This window comes from Phyllobates terribilis, unplaced genomic scaffold, assembly GCF_046119375.1.
Source record: "Phyllobates terribilis strain yellow unplaced genomic scaffold, ASM4611937v1 Scaffold_1__5_contigs__length_1240528914, whole genome shotgun sequence".
In the NCBI taxonomy this organism is placed as follows: domain Eukaryota; kingdom Metazoa; phylum Chordata; class Amphibia; order Anura; family Dendrobatidae; genus Phyllobates; species Phyllobates terribilis.
Genome location: NW_027362761.1, coordinates 1,177,972,726 through 1,177,993,758, shown reverse-complemented (window position 1 = coordinate 1,177,993,758; position 21,033 = coordinate 1,177,972,726). Strand labels below are relative to the sequence as shown.

The 21,033-nt window shown below is 44.6% G+C and overlaps 1 gene segment (V, D, J or C); it reads left to right on the top strand.

Annotated features, from left to right (window-relative positions):
- Window positions 1-13,616: 13,616 nt before the first annotated feature.
- On the top strand, window positions 13,617-14,074 carry LOC141204308 (immunoglobulin kappa variable 3-20-like). The segment is given in 2 exon segments: window positions 13,617-13,665; window positions 13,764-14,074. Coding segments are annotated over 2 exon segments (360 nt in total).
- Window positions 14,075-21,033: the final 6,959 nt, after the last annotated feature.

Sequence of the window (21,033 nt, the reverse complement as noted above, 5' to 3'; positions counted from 1 at the left end):
AGTATTGTGCGCGGCCGATAAAAGCTTCAGACTGTTACCAGGATTCATGTGATGGAGGAATCTGTACAGATATAAGGAGATAGAAGAAGGAGGGGAGGACTTTACTTTCTGCTCCTATAGAATATAAATATACATTTTGTTTGTTCCAACAATTACAGGTTGTATTTCTGTATAATAAAAGATTATATAATTTTCCCTTATATTTTCTGTATCTAGATCTCTGCTTGCTGTCATTTCATAGTTTACCTCCTAGGGATAAATATCTGACCTGTTATGTGATGGACTCATCTTGGTTGCAAATATCTTTATTTTTTTTCTGGACAAGTGATTACCTTTTTATTTGAGCTGTACCCGATATATCTAATGTGATGTCCTTTATCCTGAAAATAAAGATGGACCCCGGGGTTACAGTGGTCTCCCCATATCAGAAAACCATGGCATAACAGGTGTCATCTCCGGGAGCGGCCGACATTAGCTGAGCCGCCGGTTACTGATGGACTCAGGAACATAAGAAGCTTAGCGGGAATGGATGAGTGACCAGGAAGAGAGAGAACTGGAGGACAGATCCTCCCCGCGCTGCACAGTCCCCTCCACCCTCTCACTACAAGGTCTAGTGGCCTCATAATGGCGGCTCCATACACCGCTATACCTCACATATCCCACATTATACTCACAGATCAGAGGGGCCGGAGCCGCTGCACAAAGCAGCAAATATATTCCCAGCAGTAAATGGGGTTTTCAGAGATTCACTTCAGTCTTTTTCTATTCTGGGCTGAGATGTGCGGACATTAGTGATGAGCGACTCAGCCACAATTCACACTCAGCAGATTCACTCCAATTCAGGAAAGAGATTGGATTCACATTGAGTCTGTTTGCTGTGAATCTGCCTTATTCTGCTCAGGGGTCTGGGACGTAGGGTAGAAATATACATATAAATGACCCCACCTCTCCCAGCCCCGGTCTGAGGAGAATCCTGGACTGGAGGGGCCCGGCAGCCTCAGCGGAGCCCGGATTATTCTGCACACGTCAGGGAGTAACATGTGCTCTGCAAACTACTAATAAAGTCACCGACGAGAATTTGTTTTCTACCAGAATAACAATAATGTGAGTTTGTGGTTTGTCCAGAGTGACCCTCGGCCATAAGTGCAGGAATAATGGCAGGTTCAGCCATCAGAGATGTGTCTTCTGTCGGGGGCTCATCTATGTGTCCAAATATCTGTCTTCTCCATATTTCTTATAATTTTATTAATACATTCATTGATAATGAAAAATCATTCAAGAGCTTCTATTCACATAACACTATATAGGTGCAGCCCCCGTATATCACATCTATAACGCTCAGGGGCCGTCGTCTAGGGAGGAAATGACATCAGATGAGACAGATGAGAACCGCTGATATATGACATTATATACATGAGAGATTTACATCCACAAGATAGATGATAGTAATGCATGAAGATAAATCACATGAGAATCCCCCAAATATCCCATCAGTAGTGTTGAGCCACCCCCGTAGTGTTCGAGTTCGGTTCGGTTCGTCGAACACCCGTGTGTTCGCCGAACTGTTCGTCGAACTGTTCGTCGAACACCTTCGAACACCGTTAAAACCAATGGCAGGCAAACAAAAACACATAGAAACACATAGAAAACACCTTCAAAGGTGTCCAAAAGCTGACAAACTGCTCAGAAGACATAACTAACACATGGAAAAGTGACAAGTACATACAGTCATGCGAAAATAAAAGAGGTGGAGGAGTAAAAGGAGGGGGAGACACAGATATAGGCATGTCACACCCTTCTAAAATCCAAAAAGTGAGAAGCCGACACGGCCAGTCCGCTCCTGCCCGTGCCACCTCCGTGTCTCCGGGTTTGTGCCAGAGCCGCGGTGAACCCTAATGGCCAGCCCCCCTCTCCCAATACTGGTGCCTGTCCGCTGGTGGGTCGAGCGAGCCCCCCTGTGGTGGAGGCAGCTCTAAGCTTTTTAATTTAAATTGTCTCTCTAATTTGAATTAATACACTTTAAATCCATTTACAAGGATCTATTGGAGGGCAAGTCTCATGCCAGCAGCCGCGTAATTCCAGCTTCAGTAGCGTCCACTAAAGCTGCTGCAGTTAAAAAGCTTTTATAAGGATCGAGCTCGGCTGTCCACCGCAAGGCATCCTACTGCCAGTCCCAGCCCCTATGCCTTGGGGTGCCTCCTGATGCTCTTCACTGAGTATCCCATGGTCCCGAAGCATTTCCTTTGAAAAAATTAAGTGTCTAAACTACAGGTGGTGTAGCTTGCTTAACAGCCGGGATAATCCGCTGACTAGCAGACACTGCTACTAGGCACAAAGTATTTCCTGGGCTAGATGCAGTTAAAAATTTGTAATTAGATACTCTCGTTGGATGCTGAGAAAGCATTCCATAGAGTCTCCTGGCACGCCATATATGATTCTCTTAAAAAGCTTGGGGTAGGGGTCTAGGGGACCCTTTTATAGCCAAAATCACGGCCCTGTATCACAATACGTCACCTAGGCTGAAGATAAATGGAACTGTAGCACCCTGAGGGCTCGGTTGCTACAGAGGTATTGCACCTCACCCAGAGGTGTAATATCTCACTCTCAGGTAAGGATGGAGTGTGGATCAGGACCCGACACCTGCATACATTACACCACATTGCCGTGGGGCAGGGCGACCAATATGCCTCTGAGATGGGCACGACAGTCCCTGTCCCTGGCTGGAGTGGGGGGAGGGAACACTGAGGAAGGGGAACCCTGTAGTGCAGGAGCAGGGAGGAAGCAGTTCCTGGGTGCATTGAGAAGGGAGTATAAAAGGTGGGCACCATCTTAGTTCAGTGCAGAGAAGTCTGAGCAGAAGTGGCAGGGAGCAGGGGCTCTGCATGAGCTCTGCTCCGGAGGCAGGCCTAGTAACAGAGGCCCAGGCCTGGAAGAGGGAGAAGGAAGGAAGAGGAGCGGAGAAGGCTCCAGGAACGAGGAATGAAGGGATCCCAGGGGTGCGGACGGGCGAGTCGCCACCGCACGCCCGAATCCACCTGCGTGGAGGGGTCAGGCCAAAGGGGGAGACCGGTCCCCGAAACTAGTGGAGGCAGGAAACGACCCTCAGCTAGAAACCGGAGGCTGTGACATTTTATGTGGCGCAGCCCCTCGCTACACCCGCTAGGAAGGCACCACAAAGGTCAGGGAAACTGGCGCCAAGTTTACCAAGAGGAGGCCCGAGGCAGCCAGACAGAAGGGTTGGTAAGAAAGGTCAGACAAAGGACACACAAAGGGGGTCCTGTGAAGCGCTCCAAAGTTATCTGGGAGTTGTCTGAGCCCCTCACCTGGTGAGCACAGTACGACGTGGGCAGCCGTTACCTGCAGATGTGGTCTGGATAATAAGAACTGTGAGTAAAGGCCCTGGACTGCATCACTGACTCCGTGTCGTTACTGCTGCTGCCCTGCACCATCACCCCCATCCTCCGCATACACTGCCCTGAGGCTATACTCCTCCCGTGGGGAGTTATGCTACGCTCTGCTGCACCCACAACACCAGCCTCAGCGGTCTGCCCTGCAGCGGCGGTTCACTCTGACCGCAATCCACGGGTGGCGTAGTCGGACATTTAAACATCAAAACCACATAAATAGTTCCGCCACTGGTTTGACCACCCTGAGCCACGGAACCGGGTCGCCGCCACGAAGACTACAACCACCAGCATACACCAAAAAGGGTCCGGCTCCGGGTGTCCCAAGGCCCAGGGGGTGCATCAGAACATTTTCATCACCTTTCACAATCACCAATGGGACAAGGCAGGGATGTCCTCTGTCCCCTCTCTTATACATCCTAGTGACGGAGCACCTGCTCTCATCAATTCGCCATAACCCCAATATTAGGTGGATTGAGGTGGGAGGCACCGAGTACAAGTGCTCTCTATTTGCTGATGATGTCCTAGTATATATCACTCAATCACATATATCCATCCATGCTGTTATGGCTGAAATAGATCACTTTGTTACATGGTCAAATTTTAAAATCAATGCAGCGAAGTCTGAGGCCCTTGATGTCTCCCTCCCCAAATCCATATAGGATTCCATCCAGTCCAACTTTCCCTTTGCCTGGCCCTCACAGGGTATCAAATACTTAGGAATTCCTATTCATAGAGACCTCTCCCATCTATGTTATCTTAATTTTGGGCCCTTTATTGAACAACTCCATACAGACCACGGTTGGCAAGTTAGAACTGTAAGATTCACTACGTGAACCACTGGTGTTTTGTGGAAAAGCACATGTACACTGCGTTCCAAATTATTATGCAAAAAGTGTTTAGGAGTGATAAGGGAAGAATTTGTTTGTTTGTCAGTTAAACTCATTGATGGTGATGTGTGTCAGGGCTCTTTATATCACTGTAAGCAATTGCAGACACCTGTGCTAATTAGTTTGGCAGGTCGACCTCCTCTATCCACTTCACACAAGCAGAAACGGCTCCAGTGGGCCAAACATTACATGAAGACTGATTTCAAAACTGTTTTGTTCACGGATGAGTGCCGTGCAGCGCTCGATGGTCAAGATGGATGGAGTGGAGGATGGCTGGTTGATGGACACCCCACGCAAACACGGCTACAGCGCCAACAAGGAGGAGGTGGAGTAATGTTTTGGGCTGGAATCATGGGGTGAGAGATTGTCGGCCCCTTTAGGATCCCTGAAGGCGCTAAAGATGAACTCCATAATGTAGGTGGATTTTCTCAAACAGCACTTCCTGCCATGGTTCAAGAAGAAGAACCGTGTATTTCACAGCAAGATCATTTTTCTGCATGATAATGCACCATCTCATGCTGCACATAAAACATCTGCATCTCTGGCTGATATGGGCATAAAAGGGGACAAACTTATGGTGTGACCCCCATGCTCCCCTGACCTGTACCCCATTCAGAACCTTTGGAGCATCATTAAAAGTAGTGTCTATGATGGCGGGAGGCAGTTCACATCTAAGCAACAGCTCTGGGAGGGTATTCTGTCCTCATGCAAAACAATTGAAGCAGAAACCATCCAAAACCTGACAAATTCAATGGATGAGAGAGTTCAGAAGCTCCTTTCGAACAAGGGGTCCTATGTGAAAATGTAACATCACCTAGAATAAAGTTTTGAGTTGAAAACTGTTTGATTTCAGTTTCTAACAACCTGCTAATGCTTATAATTTCAAAAATGACCATTTTTTTGGTCTTTATTAAAATGAAAAGGTTGATCGAAAAGTTTGGGGGATCTAAGAGTGTGGCAACCCAGTAGTCATGATTACTTCGAATTCTGACAATATGAGGGTCATGCTGCAGGTAGTGCAGCAAGAAGGCACTTATGTGTCTTGCGCATCTCGGAGCCCCAAAATTATTTTCCGGGCTAGATGCAGCTAAAAATTATTATTAATTTTAAATCTGGTGAAGCTTTAGTATAGATGGCCTAATAGGATCAGTGCTGCACACTGCTACAAAGCCCAAATTATTTTCCAGTCAAGATACAGATAAACATGATTAGTAATTTTAAATCTGGTGGAGCTTATTATAGATGGCCTAATAGAATCAGTGATGCACACTGCTACAAAGCCCAAATTATTTTCCAGCCAAGATACAGATAAACATGATTAGTAATTTGAAAGCTTAAAACGGTTGGTAGGGTGATTTTAACCAATCATCAAGCTTTTACTCTCCCCAGGATGACACAGGGGTAGAAAAGTCGTTTCGGATCCATGATTTGTTCATCTTTCTGAACGTGAGTCTGTCTACATTATCAGTGGAGAGCCGCGTGCGCTTATCTGTCAGCACACCACCAGCAGCGCTGAACACACGTTCAGACAGAACGCTGGCTGCGGGGCATGACAAGATCTCCAAGGCGTAAGTGGCTAGCTCCGGCCATTTATCCAGATTGGAAGCCCAAAAAGAGCAAGGGTCCAGTGACACAGTCGTGGCTTCAATGTTTACTTGGAGATACTCCTGTAGCATCGTCTCTAGGCGTTGACTATGTGTCAGACTTCTTGTCTCCTGTGGCCTTGCAAAGGATGGGCTAAAAAAGTGGTGAAATGATTCCGCAAAATTGATTTTACCAGCAGATACTGTGGTTCTGTTACGGTTTGAGTGCTGAACACTTGACGGTCCCACGGTTGGCAAGTTGGAACTGTGAGATTCACTACGTGCACCACTGGTATTTTGTGGAAAAGCACATGTAAGATTCTGCAACAGTCTCTGCTGATACTCCTGCATGCGTGCATCCCTTTCTATGGCAGGAATAATTTCTGCAAATTTACTTTTGTACCGGGGATCTAACAGTGTGGCAACCCAGTAGTCAGGATTATTTCTAATTCTCACAATTCGAGGGTCATGTTGCAGGTAGTGCAGCAAGAAGGCACTCATGTGTGTTGTGCATCCAGGAGCACCAAGTCCCTGTTGTGTTGGTGGCGAGGTAACAATCATGCTTCCTTCCTCTGTCCTCTCCCCCCAACCTCGCACAACAGAAATATGATCAAGGTCTCCCTCATCTGATGAGTCTTCCATCAGTTCGTCCTCCACTTCTTCCTGGGCTCCTGCACCTTCCTCACTAGTTTGGCTGCTACCATGCGCCCTGGTAAAACCATCTCCCCCACCCTCACATGCCTGCCGCCTTGGTGCTGCCGACCGTCTGGACCTTGCAGATGTTAGCCCTTCCGCATACAACTCCTCCTCCTCTACTTCCTCCACCTCCTCTTGTGCCACCACCTGACTCCGAATTCTGTTTAACATGTGCTCCAGCATGTAAATCACCGGAAAGGTCATGCTGATAATGGCATCGTCAGCACTAAACATCTTCGTCGCCATTTCAAAACTGTGCAGAAGGGTGCATAGGTCCCTGATCTGAGACCACTCCTCCAGCGTGATTTGCCCCACCTCTGAATCTCATTGGCCCAGGCTATACGTCAGAACATATTGCACCAGGGCTTGTCGGTGCTGCCACAGTCGCTGCAACATGTGCAGAGTTGAATTCCACCGGGTAGGCACATCGCATTTTAGCCGGTGAAGTGGCAGGCCCAACGACTTCTGTAGAGATGTAAGTCTCTGCGGGATGCGAACGGCGGAAGTGAGCACACAGCGACCGTGCCCTCTGCAGAAGGCCATCTAGTCTGGGATAGTGGGCTAAAAATTGCTGGACAACCAGGTTCAACACGTGAGCCATACAAGGCACGTGTGTGACATTGCCCCGGCGAAGGGCCGCACCCAGGTTTGCAGCATTGTCGCACACGGCCTTCCCTGGTTTCAGGTCCAGTGGAGACAACCATTCATGAAATTGGTTCTCCAGAGCTGACCACAACTCCTCAGCTGTGTGACTCACATTTCCCAGACATTTCAATGTAAAAACCGCCTGATGACGTTGAGCCCTACTGCCAGCATAGTAAGGAGGTGTGCAGGATCCCTTCTGCGCAGTTAGAAAGCTTGTGGCATGACCAGACAGGCTTTGGGTGCAGGTGGAAGACCGAGAGGAGGTTGAGGAGGCAGAAGCAGTGGAGGAACTTTGACATAAAGAGGAGTGACGCACAACTCGTGGGGACGGCAAGACTTGGACAGCAGCCCCTTGTCCTGCTGTCACCATAGTTACCCAGTGCCCAGTCAGCGACATGTAACGCCCCTGTCCATGCCTACTCGTCCAAGTGTCTGTGGTGAAATGCACCCTGTCACACACAGAGTTTCTCAAAGAAGCGGTGATGTTGTGTGCGACATGCTGGTGGAGCGCAGGCACACCTTTCTTTGAGAAGTAGTGCCGACTGGGCATCTGGTACTGGGGCACTGCGACGGACATAAGGTCTCGAAAATCCTCTGTGTCCACCAGGCGGAAAGGCAGCATTTCTGTAGCCAAGAGCTTGCAGATGGTGAAATTCAACCTCTTAGCTTTCTCATGGCTAGGAGGAAATGGTCTTTTACTTGTCCACATCTGAGGGACCGAGGGCTGGCTATTGTGCTTAGACGGGGTTGATAAGGGTGTCCCCGGCAAACTGCCGGTCTGTGAAGAAGATGCAGGCGGACATGTTAGGTTGCCTTGATCCAAAGGTGGTGCTATCGATGTCGGACAGCGCTCAACACCAGCTGGTGTTACCACCTCCAAAGAAAATGATGACCTGCCAATCACGCTGGCTGTTGCGGGTAAAGAGGTGGCAGGTCTGCGCCCCAAAACAGGTGTGACTGCTGTCCCCCCAGTCACAGAGGATGAAGAGGCCGCGGATGCACAAGATATGGCAGACGGTGGTTGGCCCGGCCGGCTAGGCCGCATTGTAGCACACTGAGCTTCCCACTGCAACTTATGCTTCATGTCCATGTGCCGGTTCATGCATGAAGTACTCAAACTATGTATTTTTTGGCCTCTACTTAGCTTTTGCTGACAAATGTTACAGATAACACGAGTTGGGTCATCTTTATCGATCTGAAAAAATGCCCAGGCTATGCAAGGCTTAGCACCCATGCGACCTGAAGAGCCACCACGACTTGTGGTGAGAGGCAGAGTTGTGTTTGAGGATGCAGTTGTTGACGTGCTTCCAGTACTACGTCTCTGTCCAGGAAGGCGCAACCTGACCTCGTCGTCACTAGCATCTTCCTCCACCTCCTCTGCTGACCTCATCACTTGGCTGACTGTGGGTTGACAGTAAGTGGGATCTCCAACCTCATCATCATCACCCTGTGCGTTATCACACCCGTCGTCCTCAGAGCCAACCTGTTCCTGCCCTGACAAAAAACTAAAGTTGTCGCTCCAATCAGGTATTTGAGTCTTATCATCGTCTTCCTCATTGTCTCCACCAACAGGAGTTACAGTTTGGGAATGAGGGTCTACATTATGGTCAGAACATTCTGCGTCTGGTCCTGGATCCGACTCATAAAGATTCTGGGCATCAGTGCAGATCATTTCCTCGTCTGGATTCACAGAAGCGCTGGAGTCGACCTCTGATTCCCAGGCTATAGTATGAGTAAACAGCTCTGCAGACTCAACCATCTGTTCTACCTCATACTCAGACGGGCAGCTGGAGATTTGGGAGCTGTGAGGAAGCAAGTGCGATTGGGGTGACACCTTTGAGGACTGGAGTATTTGTGATGTTGAAGTTGATGTGGAGGAGAGCCCACTTAAAGGAGCACTTGATATCCGTTGAAGCACCTGCTGTTTTTGTGCCTCATCTGGAATTTGTAGCGATTGGCGTGGCCGTAAGAAAGGGATCTTATCACATTGTCCGCTAAAAGAAGTAGACATTTTAGTTTGGCTGGAAGATGGTCTTTCTTCTGCAGATGTTACTGTTGCTTTAACACCTACCCCACGGACACAACCTTTTTTCCCCTTCCCAACACGCCTATTCCCCTTTCCACCAGCAGCAGGCCTTTTTCCACTCATTTTGGTGGTTAACTAATTCACAACTCTGGAGTTGTTTGCACAAAAAAACAATGGATGGGAACCGAGCCGAGCTGAGTGGCCAAACTGTGGTATTAGGCCAAAACTATTGGCTGGGTTAGATGCAGAAAAAAATTATATTCAATTTGCAACCTGATGGAGGTCTGTATAGATGGATTAATAGAACAAGTCCCACACACAGCTAGAAGCCCAATATTTTTTCAGAGGTAGATGCAGAAAAAAATATATTCAGTTTGCAACCTGATGGAGGTCAGTATAGATGGACTAATACAACAAGTCCCACACACAGCTAGAAGCCCAATATTTTTTCAGAGGTAGATGCAGAAAAAAATATATTCAGTTTGCAACCTGATGGAGGTCTGTATAGATGGATTAATAGAACAAGTCCCACACACAGCTAGAAGCCCAATATTTTTTCAGAGGTAGATGCAGAAAAAAATATATTCAGTTTGCAACCTGATGGAGGTCTGTATAGATGGATTAATAGAACAAGTCACACACACAGCTAGAAGCCCAATATTTTTTCAGAGGTAGATGCAGAAAAAAATATATTCAGTTTGCAACCTGATGGAGGTCTGTATAGATGGATTAATAGAACAAGTCCCACACACAGCTAGAAGCCCAATATTTTTTCAGAGGTAGATGCAGAAAAAAATATATTCAGTTTGCAACCTGATGGAGGTCTGTATAGATGGATTAATAGAACAAGTCCCACACACAGCTAGAAGCCCAATATTTTTTCAGAGGTAGATGCAGAAAAAAAAATATTCAGTTTGCAACCTGATGGAGGTCTGTATAGATGGATTAATAGAACAAGTCCCACACACAGCTAGAAGCCCAATATTTTTTCAGAGCTAGATGCAGAAAAAAATATATTCAGTTTGCAACCTGATGGAGGTCTGTATAGATGGATTAATAGAACAAGTCCCACACACAGCTAGAAGCCCAATATTTTTTCAGAGGTAGATGCAGAAAAAAATATATTCAGTTTGCAACCTGATGGAGGTCTGTATAGATGGATTAATAGAACAAGTCCCACACACAGCCAGAAGCCCAATATTTTTTCAGAGGTATATGCAGAAAAAAATATATTCAGTTTGCAACCTGATGGAGGTCTGTATAGATGGATTAATAGAACAAGTCCCACACACAGCTAGAAGCCCAATATTTTTTCAGAGCTAGATGCAGAAAAAAATATATTCAGTTTGCAACCTGATGGAGGTCTGTATAGATGGACTAATACAACAAGTCCCACACACAGCTAGAAGCCCAATATTTTTTCAGAGGTAGATGCAGAAAAAAAATATATTCAGTTTGCAACCTGATGGAGGTCTGTATAGATGGATTAATAGAACAAGTCCCACACACAGCTAGAAGCCCAATATTTTTTCAGAGCTAGATGCAGAAAAAAATATATTCAGTTTGCAACCTGATGGAGGTCTGTATAGATGGATTAATAGAACAAGTCCCACACACAGCTAGAAGCCCAATATTTTTTCAGAGGTAGATGCAGAAAAAAATATATTCAGTTTGCAACCTGATGGAGGTCTGTATAGATGGATTAATAGAACAAGTCCCACACACAGCTAGAAGCCCAATATTTTTTCAGAGGGAGATGCAGAAAAAAATATATTCAGTTTGCAACCTGATGGAGGTCTGTATAGATGGATTAATAGAACAAGTCCCACACACTGCTAGAAGCCCAATATTTTTTCAGAGGTAGATGCAGAAAAAAATTATATTCAATTTGCAACCTGATGGAGGTCAGTATAGATGGACTAATAGAATGATGCTATGCCCAAAAGATTTTACTTCACTAGGTGCAGTAAAAAAATTGGTATTCTATACACAGGTGTTATATCTTGCAACACAGATAGGCTACTCCACTGACTAACACACTCTGCATTAGGCCAAAAAGGATTAGCTTTGCTAGATTCAGCCAAATGCTGTGAAAAAAACTTGTACAGCACTGGCACAGACCTGCCTGGCAAAAACTGATAGGAACTGATGTAACCTAGTCCTGAAAAGGACTCCAATTACAATTAGTCTTTACTCCCACAATCTATCTATTTAAGAGCACAGACCTGCCTGATAAAAGTCGTAGGAAATGCTGTAACCTAGTCCGTAAAAGGACTGCAATCACAACTATTCCCTACTCCCAAGCTATCTGTAGATTTGTGCGAAAATTGGCTTGAAATTAACAAGGTATAGCGCACACAGCAACAGCGGTGCCGTCTAACACGCAGCTGCAGCAGTGAGAAAATGGTGGCGACGGGGAAAATGGCTGGGTCTTATAGGGCAAGGACATGTGACATACACTGCCAATGACACATGCCCTTGCTTGTGTGAAAAAAAGCACTTCGCTCCGTGTGTGCGCTGCTGATAGGCTGACAGATTGCACCTCCCCACTGCAAATGCGGGAAAGAGAAAAAAAAATGGAGATCTTCATTGTTCCTGCAGAGATCCATCCCCTGCCCCTCCCCCCACCCCGCTGTACACTCAAACTGCGTATTAACATTAATTTTCATCATTACTGAGAAAAAATCCAGTTATGATTTTGGTGCACGAACAGTTATCGAACATAACATCGAACAGCCGAATTTTTCTCAAATTGTTCGTGTTCGCCGAACGGCTCGAACACCGCCCAAAACAGCTCGAATTTGAGATTGGCGAACAGTTCGAGTAGAACAACGCTCATCTCTACCCATCAGTTCTGTATTCACACCACAATATACACAGATCAGGCCTCATTCACACCTGTGTATTTCATCAGGGTTTTACATCTGGTTTTTAAGCAACAATCAGGAGTGGATGTAATAAAATATCAGTCGTATTAATAGTAATAAACATATTAATAATAATCTGAATGAATATAAATATTTCTAATGGTCTTCGACTATGTGCCCACGATGCAGAAATGCTGCATATTTTTTACGCTTCTCCCTGGCAGGAAAAATGCATGCGGATTTTAAATGCGTTTTTCCCGCCAGGTAGAAGCGTTTGTCAAGCATCTCTCCATGCATTTCTGCATGCGGGTTATCAAGCGCTTTTCCAAGTGATTTTAGCATCACTTGGAAAGTGCTTGACAACTTGTTCACTCTATATAAATCCATGCAACCGGCAACCGGCATGAATTTATAGTAGTGTGACCAAGTTAGTTAAAAAAAAGAATAAAATGGTAAAAAATAAAAAAATAAAGTTTATACTCACCTTCCAGTGTCCTCCCGGTGTTCTCTCTGCCGCGTCCGGTGTGTTGGGCAGCTCACGGTGGTGTGAAGGACCTGCGGTGACGTCATTGAGCCATGTGATGGGTCACATGACTCAGTGACGTCATGGCAGGTCCTTCATAACAGCGGGAGCATTGCAAGAGAGCGGACGGAGCAGACAAAATACCGGGAGGACATCGGAAGGTGAGTATACACTTTATTTTTTATTTTTAATTCTTTTTTTTACAGTTTCTATCCAGGTCTGGATGAGAGTCTTCTCTCCTCCAGACTTGGGTACCATCCGCACATTGAAACGCATATAATCTGTGTATACAAATATACTGACACGGATTATATAAATCTCAATGCAAGTCAATGGCGGCGATTACGCTGCGTGTCCGCAAAATTAATGGACATGCTGCGGATTTTTGAGCGCAGCATAAACGCTGTGGAAAAATCCGCAGCATGTGCATTGACAGAGCGGCTTGTCATTGGGGACCATGGGGAGCGGATTACCAAGCGTTTACGCTGCAGAAATTCCGCAGCATATACGCTTGTAAAACGCTACGTGGGCACATACCCTTAGATGTTCTCTGTGAGGTCAGGAATTCTGCGTTTCACGTTCCCGGTGATCTGTTGTCTCCAGTATCTGTTCTTACATCGGCTGCAACATCACAAAGCTGGAAAAGCCCAATAAGACGTAGAAGGATTTTTTCTTACTTCACAGATAAAACTAATAACATCTGTAAAAATAATCCCATTTCTGATGTCTGAGAACAATCAGGAGATCACTGATGGTGAATGATCTCAGGATAATGATCGGGATTATATCTCTCCTGTAGGAAATCCCTGATTGCAGTAAGATCCAGATCACTGATCGCTGACACACGGCACAATTTACATGTCTCCTGCTTTACATCTCTGCTCTCAGGGGACGTCTCCTCCAGTGATTACAGCTGGTATATAGGGGACATTGTGCAGGTGACATCTCTATAGTCTGTGGCCATCAGTCCAGGGAGATGACGATGGGTTTACAGGGAGTTGTACTGGGTGTAATTCTTCTTCTCATTCATGGTGAGAGGTTCATGAGATGATGGACAGGACAGTAGTAGAGAACAGCACAATGAGGCGACATTAACACTAACACTTATGTTTTCTTTATCTTTCCTTAGACTCCTGTGCACAGATTGTACTGACCCAATCTCCAGATCTCATCACTGTGTCCCCGGGAGAAACAGCCACCATTTCATGTAAGGCCAGTAGTAGTGTACATGTCAGCTACTTACACTGGTACCAACAGAAATCAGGACAACCTCCAGCACTTCTCATCTACAGTGCAAGCAGCCGATATACAGGAGTCCCAGACCGGTTCACTGGATCTGGATCTGGAACTGATTACACTCTTTCAATCAGAGGAGCGACAGAGGACGATGCAGCAGATTATTACTGTCAGCAGGGTTATAGGTTCCCTCTCACACAGTGACACAGAGCCGTACAAAAACCTCCGTCCTCATCCCCCATGATGTCGCTGTATTACAATGTTGTGTAGATGAAGGTGCAGAGAATTAGCAGAGCGCTCAGTGATTATTTCTGTCTTCTCTTCTTCCTCTGGGAATAGATTATTTCTGTACAGATCATTGTATAAACCAGTCAGGTATAAACCAGCGCTGACATAATGATTACAGACTATATGAACATCTGCACAGGAGGAGAAACTCTGAATGTGGCCGTACAACGGAGCGAGTTGACGAATAAACAGCCCCCCCCATACATAAGCACGTTAGACTCAGCTGAGCGTCCATGTGTTCTGTATAGGGAGAGGGGGTAAAGCTGCTGTCAGACAACTCCGGGGACAGTTTATATTCCTTGAGAATAAATATATTGACATGTTGAATTCACGAGGTCTTACCCAAATACACATCCTATCCACCACATCTGTACTCACCTTTAAGGAGTTATTCTATTCTTACCACATACAGAGGATGTGATGTAAATATATAGAACATGCAGACTCCATTAAGAGGAATTTTCATAAGGAGGTGGTTAAAATTTCTATACAAATGGACGGGAATCCTGACAATCTAATGGCTGAAACCGCAGCTTGTCAGGGCCCCGTACTCAAGATATATGATGTTCCTATAGGTGGGATCCACATCCACTATATATATTTGGCATATTCTGTGGATATAACCAGGGGAGGAGTCCTGAGGAGATAATTTGCATATTCCCACTGCATTTTGGGGTAAGTGAAGAGTCTCCGCGAGCTCAAAGAACACTGGATTTTGGCTGTTGGAGCTGAAAAGAGGACATCGGTAAACCAGGGGAGGAGTCCTGAGGAGATAATTTGCATATTCCCACTGCATTTTGGGGTAAGTGAAGAGTCCGGCGCGCGCATTTTGAAGCTTTTTTTTAAGCTTTTTTCACTGTTTTCAGAACATTAACAGTAAGAACATGGAAGAGTCCAGGAGCCATTTGGTGAGCTGCATATCCTGCTACATGTTCACAGACTTGCCAGTGGAAAAGCCAAACTTCACATGCCAGAAATGCAAGCTTGTGTCCCTGTTGGAGGAAAAGTTGCGAAATCTAGAAGAGAGGTTAACTACCTTGAAAATCATTAAGGAAGGTGAAGAGTTCTTAGACAGAGCAGAATTATCTCTTCATGATTCAGAAAGAGAAGAAATTCGAACTGCACCTGACGAAACAGAGGAATGGAAGCATGTGACCCACAGAAGCAGGAGGATCGAGAGGCAGTCAGCACCCATACTGCTCAGGAACCAGTACCAGGCTCTAACGCAGGAGAACCATGAAGAAATACAGCAAAATAAGACTTTGCCAGCAATGAATAACCTTGTAAGCCCTCAGAATCCTCCTGGATGGAGAAAGAAGAATGTTGTGGAGAAAAAACGGAGAGTGGTGGTCATGGGGGATTCCCTGTTAAGAGGAACAGAGGCCGCTATCTGCAGACCAGACATAACCTCAAGAGAAATGTGCTGTCTTCCAGGAGCAAAAATTAAAGATGTGTCTGACAGGATATCAAGACTCTTCAGACCTACAGATCACTACCCATTCCTGCTAATACATGTGGGGACAAATGACACCGCAAGAAAGGACCTGGAAACCATCTGCAGTGACTTTGAAGACTTAGGCAAGAAAGTGAAAGAATTGGGAGCGCAGGTGGTCTTCTCATCCATCCTCCCAGTGGATGTCCATGGAACAATGAGGTGGAATAAGATTCTACAGGTGAACAACTGGCTACGTCGATGGTGCCGTCAACAAGGATTTGGATTTCTGGATCACGGAATGAATTACCTATACGATGGACTACTTGCTAGAGATGGGGTGCACCTTACGAAGACTGGAAAACATGTATTTGGAAGTCGCCTTGCTACACTCATCAGAAGAGCTTTAAACTAGAACAATGTGGGAAGGGAAGCAAAAGGCCAGAAAAAGCCATACAGCTGACAAATACTATTGAGATCTCTGGTACTGGAAGTGGAAAGGAAGAACAAAGACAAAACAATTTAAATAATAAAAATATGAGAGGAAGAGAAACCAATCACAAACTAAAATGTTTTTATACAAATGCACAAAGCATGGGCAACAAACAAGGAGAATTGGAACTACTAATGCAGGAAAAGGAATATGATGTCATTGGAATCACTGAAACTTGGTGGAACGATAAACATGATTGGAATAAAAGGCTAAAAGGATACAACTTATTTGCAAGAAACAGACTTGATAAACGAGGAGGAGGTGTTGCATTGTATGTTAGAAAAGCGTATATCTGCACAGAGATTGAAGCTTCAGAGACTGGGAGTTCTGTGGAAACTGTTTGGGTAAGAATACAAGGAGAGAACAACGGAAAGGACACCATTGTAGGCATTTACTACAGACCACCTGGGCAAGCTGAAGATATGGATGAACTCTTTATGTATCAAATGACCAAGTTCTCCAAAAAATATGACGTAGTGGTCATGGGAGATTTCAACTATCCAGACATTTGTTGGGAATCTCTCTCAAGTAAAACTAACAGGTCAAGCAAATTCTTATCCTCTCTTGCTGACAACTTTATCTTCCAAAAGCTAGGGGAGAAAACAAGGGGATCTGCTACTTTGGATCTAATCCTTATAAACAGGGAGGAAATGGTTGAGGAGGTAAAGGTGGCTGGGACCCTAGGAGGCAGCGATCATGCTATTATAGAATTTTGGATAACTAGAGGAGGAAGACATGTGAAGACTCAAACTTCAAGGTTAGATTTTAGAAAGGCAGATTTTAAGAGACTCAGAAAGAGAATAGGAGGGATCCAATGGCTGGATGTCCTTAAGGACAAAAATGTCCAGGAAGGATGGGAAATTTTTAAAAATGAGATTCTCAAAGCACAATCGTTAACAATCCCGAAAAGTAGGAAGAATGGGAAGCATTTAAGGAAACCAGGATGGATGAACACAGAACTTAAACACATGCTAAAAAGAAAGAAAGAAATGTTTATTAAATGGAAAGAGGGAGGAATATCTAAAGAAGATTATAATGCAGTCTGCAGATCCTGCAGGGCACGTATCAGGTTAGCTAAAGCTGACAATGAATTAAGGCTTGCAAGAGATGTCAAAAGCAATAAAAAAGGATTTTGGGGGTATGTCAAAAGTAAAAGAAAAGTCAAAGATGCTATAGGATTTTTACAGGATGAAAATGGAGAAATGGTAAGAGAGGATGTTGAGAAGGCCGAACTTTTTAATTCCTATTTTGCATCTGTTTTCTCTCAGAAAGAAAATGTAACATCAACTGATCTTCACTGTCCTTTTAAAGGAATAGAGGAATCCAAGTTATCTGTAAACAGAAAGATTGTGAGGGAATATTTAGCTAACATAAATGAGTTCAAGTCTCCAGGTCCAGATGAATTACACCCCAGAGTACTGAAGGAGATCGTAGAAGAAATTTTAGAACCACTCTCCATAATCTTTGAAAATTCTTGGAGAACAGGAGAAGTCCCAGAAGACTGGAGAAGAGCGAATGTTGTTCCTATCTTCAAAAAGGGGAAGAAGGTGGACCCTGGGAACTATAGGCCGGTGAGTCTGACTTCTATACCAGGAAAGATCTTTGAACAAATTATTAAACAACATGTATGTAAGTACATGGATAAGAATGAAGTGATTAACCAGAGTCAGCATGGGTTTGTAACTAACAAGTCATGTCAGACTAACTTAATTTCCTTCTATGACAGAATCACTGACTGGGTGGATCAGGGAAATGCTGTAGATATAGTATATCTTGACTTCAGCAAAGCATTTGACAAAGTATCTCACACCATCCTTATTGAAAAAATGACCAAGTATGCAATGGACCAGGCAACTGTTAGGTGGATTCATAACTGGCTTAGTGATCGGACTCAAAGGGTGGTTGTAAATGGCTTCACATCCAGCTGGATGAATGTCTCAAGTGGGGTACCACAGGGCTCTGTCCTGGGACCTGTATTGTTCAACATCTTTATCAATGATTTAGATGAAGGAATTGAGGGTAAACTGATTAAATTTGCTGATGACACAAAGCTAGGAGGGATAGCTAATACTAGAGAAGAGAGAGAGAGGATTCAAAAAGACCTAAATAAACTGGAGCAGTGGGCAGCAACCAACAGAATGTTTTTTAACAGGGAAAAATGCAAAGTACTACATCTGGGCAATAAAAATGAAAAAAGCATATACAGAATGGGAGGAATAGAGCTAAGCAACAGTACATGTGAAAAAGACTTAGGTATACTAATAGATCATAGACTGAACATGAGTCAACAGTGTGATGAAGCAGCAAAAAAGGCAAATACAATTCTGGGATGTATTAACAGAAGCATACAGTCTAGATCACGTGAAGTCATTATTGTTAGAACCTTGCTCTTAGGTTTTTTTTCCTTTGCTGGTCACATGACCTCGTTGGTCTATTTAATCCTGCTCCGCCCTTCTGGCTTTGCTGGACTTCATTGTATAACTACTTTCTAGCTAGCCTGTGCTCTGTATCTAACTCTGTTAGTTTGCTTGGTCTACGGACCTCAGTGTTCTATTTATTTTGTTTGTTTTTCTGTCTGCTACTAATTCTGTTAGGAGGTGTCCCATTTTCCTCCCAGTCCTTAGTACTTGTAGGGATTCCTTCCCCACATCTATAGGTCTCCGTACAGACTAGCTTAGGACTTTAGCAGGTCTGATCGCAGGATCAGGTTCTCTGTTACATCGTAGGGATTCAGCTGAGTTCTATCGTAGGGACAGATTTCATCTCTTTCCTTAGCTCTTGTAGCAGAACATAACAGTAAGTCCAGCCTGCAAATTCTCTAAGGAAAGATTTTTCTGTTCCATCATGGTGTCGGTTCAGGATTTGGCTCATCGCCTGCAGGGACTCTCTCTGGAGGTGGCCGAGCTCCGTCAGCACGTGAGTAACTGTCCTGGAGCACATTTCTTGGAGCCTAAGGTATGTTTGCCGGATTTATTTTTTGGTGAACACCGAGAATTTTTTTCATTTAAAAATGCTTGCTTATTGTATTTTCGTTTGAGACACAAGTCCTCTGGGGATGAATCCCAGCGCATAGGGTTCATAATGTCACTTTTGCGCAAGGAGCCTCAGGAGTGGGCCTTTTCTTTGCAACCTAGTGATACATGCTTCAGATCAGTGGATAGTTTTTTTTCTGCTTTGGGACTATTATATGATGATCCTGACCGTGTCGCATCAGCTGAGACTGAGTTAAGACGTTTGAGACAGGGATCAGGTAATGTGGAAAAATATTGTACTCATTTCCGTCGTTGGTCTACTCAAACAGGGTGGAACGATTCTGCTCTGAAAAGTCTATTTCTTGCTGGGCTCAATGAAAGGGTTAAAGACCTGCTAATTGCTTATCCTACACCTGAAGATTTGCAACAGGCTATGCAATTAGCTATACGGGTGGATAGGAGACTGCGTGCAAGGGTTAATGAGAGCAAATCCTCTGCTATGTCAGTTTCTGGTTATGAGAATGTGTGTACTAACAGTGGTGAATCGATGGAGATTGGATCGGTGGCACCTCGCTCTCAAGAAAAAGACCGTCGATTTTCTGAAGGCTTGTGTTTCTATTGCGGAAAATCTGGTCATTTGATTAAAGGCTGTGAGCTTCGTATGAAGAAAGAAAAAAAAATGGTCAGTCATGCCCGTATTGCCTGTTTAAATTCCAAGGGTGTATTTTTAGCTGCTTCCACGATTGCTCAGGAAAAATTAATGGAATTTCGGGTGTTTGTTGATTGTGGGTCTACTCTGAATGTAATTGATGGGGGATTCTTGGAAAGACTCAATTTAAAACCCGAACCTTTATCATCCCCCATTGCTGTGGTTTCTGTGGATGGTTCCCCTTTGAAGAATATTACTCTCAAGGTCTGTGAATTTCCTCTCACTATTAATGGTGTTCACCATGAGAAATTGGATTTGGTAGTTTTGAATAACTTGCCTTCTCCAGTAATATTGGGATTGCCCTGGTTAAAATTTCACAATCCTGTACTGGATTGGTCTACCAATGAAATTAAATCCTGGAGCCATAAATGTTATGACAAGTGTTGTAACGGGCGTATTGCAGCTTTGGATAGGGGAGAATTGCCTGTTCCTATTCAGGATTTTTGGAGAGCTTTTTCTGAGAAGGAATCGCAGGTTTTGCCTCCCTATAGAGACTATGATTGTTCTATTGAATTTGTCCCTGGAGCGACTCTTCCTAAAAGTCGTTTATTTAACCTTACTATTCCTGAGAGGAAGGCTTTGGATGAATACATACAGACAAGTTTGGCCGCCGGTCACATTAGGCCCTCTAAGTCTCCTGTGGCGGTTGGATTTTTTTTTGTAAAAAAAAAGGACGGCGGTTTACGTCCTTGTCTGGATTTTCGTGAGATTAACAAAATTACTGTACGCAATCCTTACCCACTGCCATTGATTCCTGATCTGTTTAACCAGTTAATGGGGGCCAAGTGGTTCTCTAAAATTGACCTTAAGGGGGCATACAATCTGTTGCGCATGAAGGAGGGTGACGAATGGAAGACTGCTTTTAACACTCCTGTGGGTCATTTTGAGAATCTGGTTATGCCTTTTGGTCTTACTAATGCTCCTGCATTTTTTCAGAATCTTATTAATGACATCCTTAGACCTTTGATCGGCAAAAATGTGGTTGTGTATTTGGATGACATTTTGATTTATTCGCCGGATCTGGAGTCTCATTGGCGGAGCGTACGTGAGGTATTACAATTGTTAATGGACAATTCGCTTTTTGCTAAGCTGGAGAAATGTGAGTTCGCTGTACAGAGAATTAGTTTTTTGGGTTACATTATCTCCAGCGAAGGTTTTGAGATGGACCCGGTTAAAGTTCAAGCTGTACAGGAATGGCCTAGGCCTATTGGTTTGAAATCGATACAGAGGTTTTTAGGTTTCGCCAATTATTACAGAAAATTCCTAAAA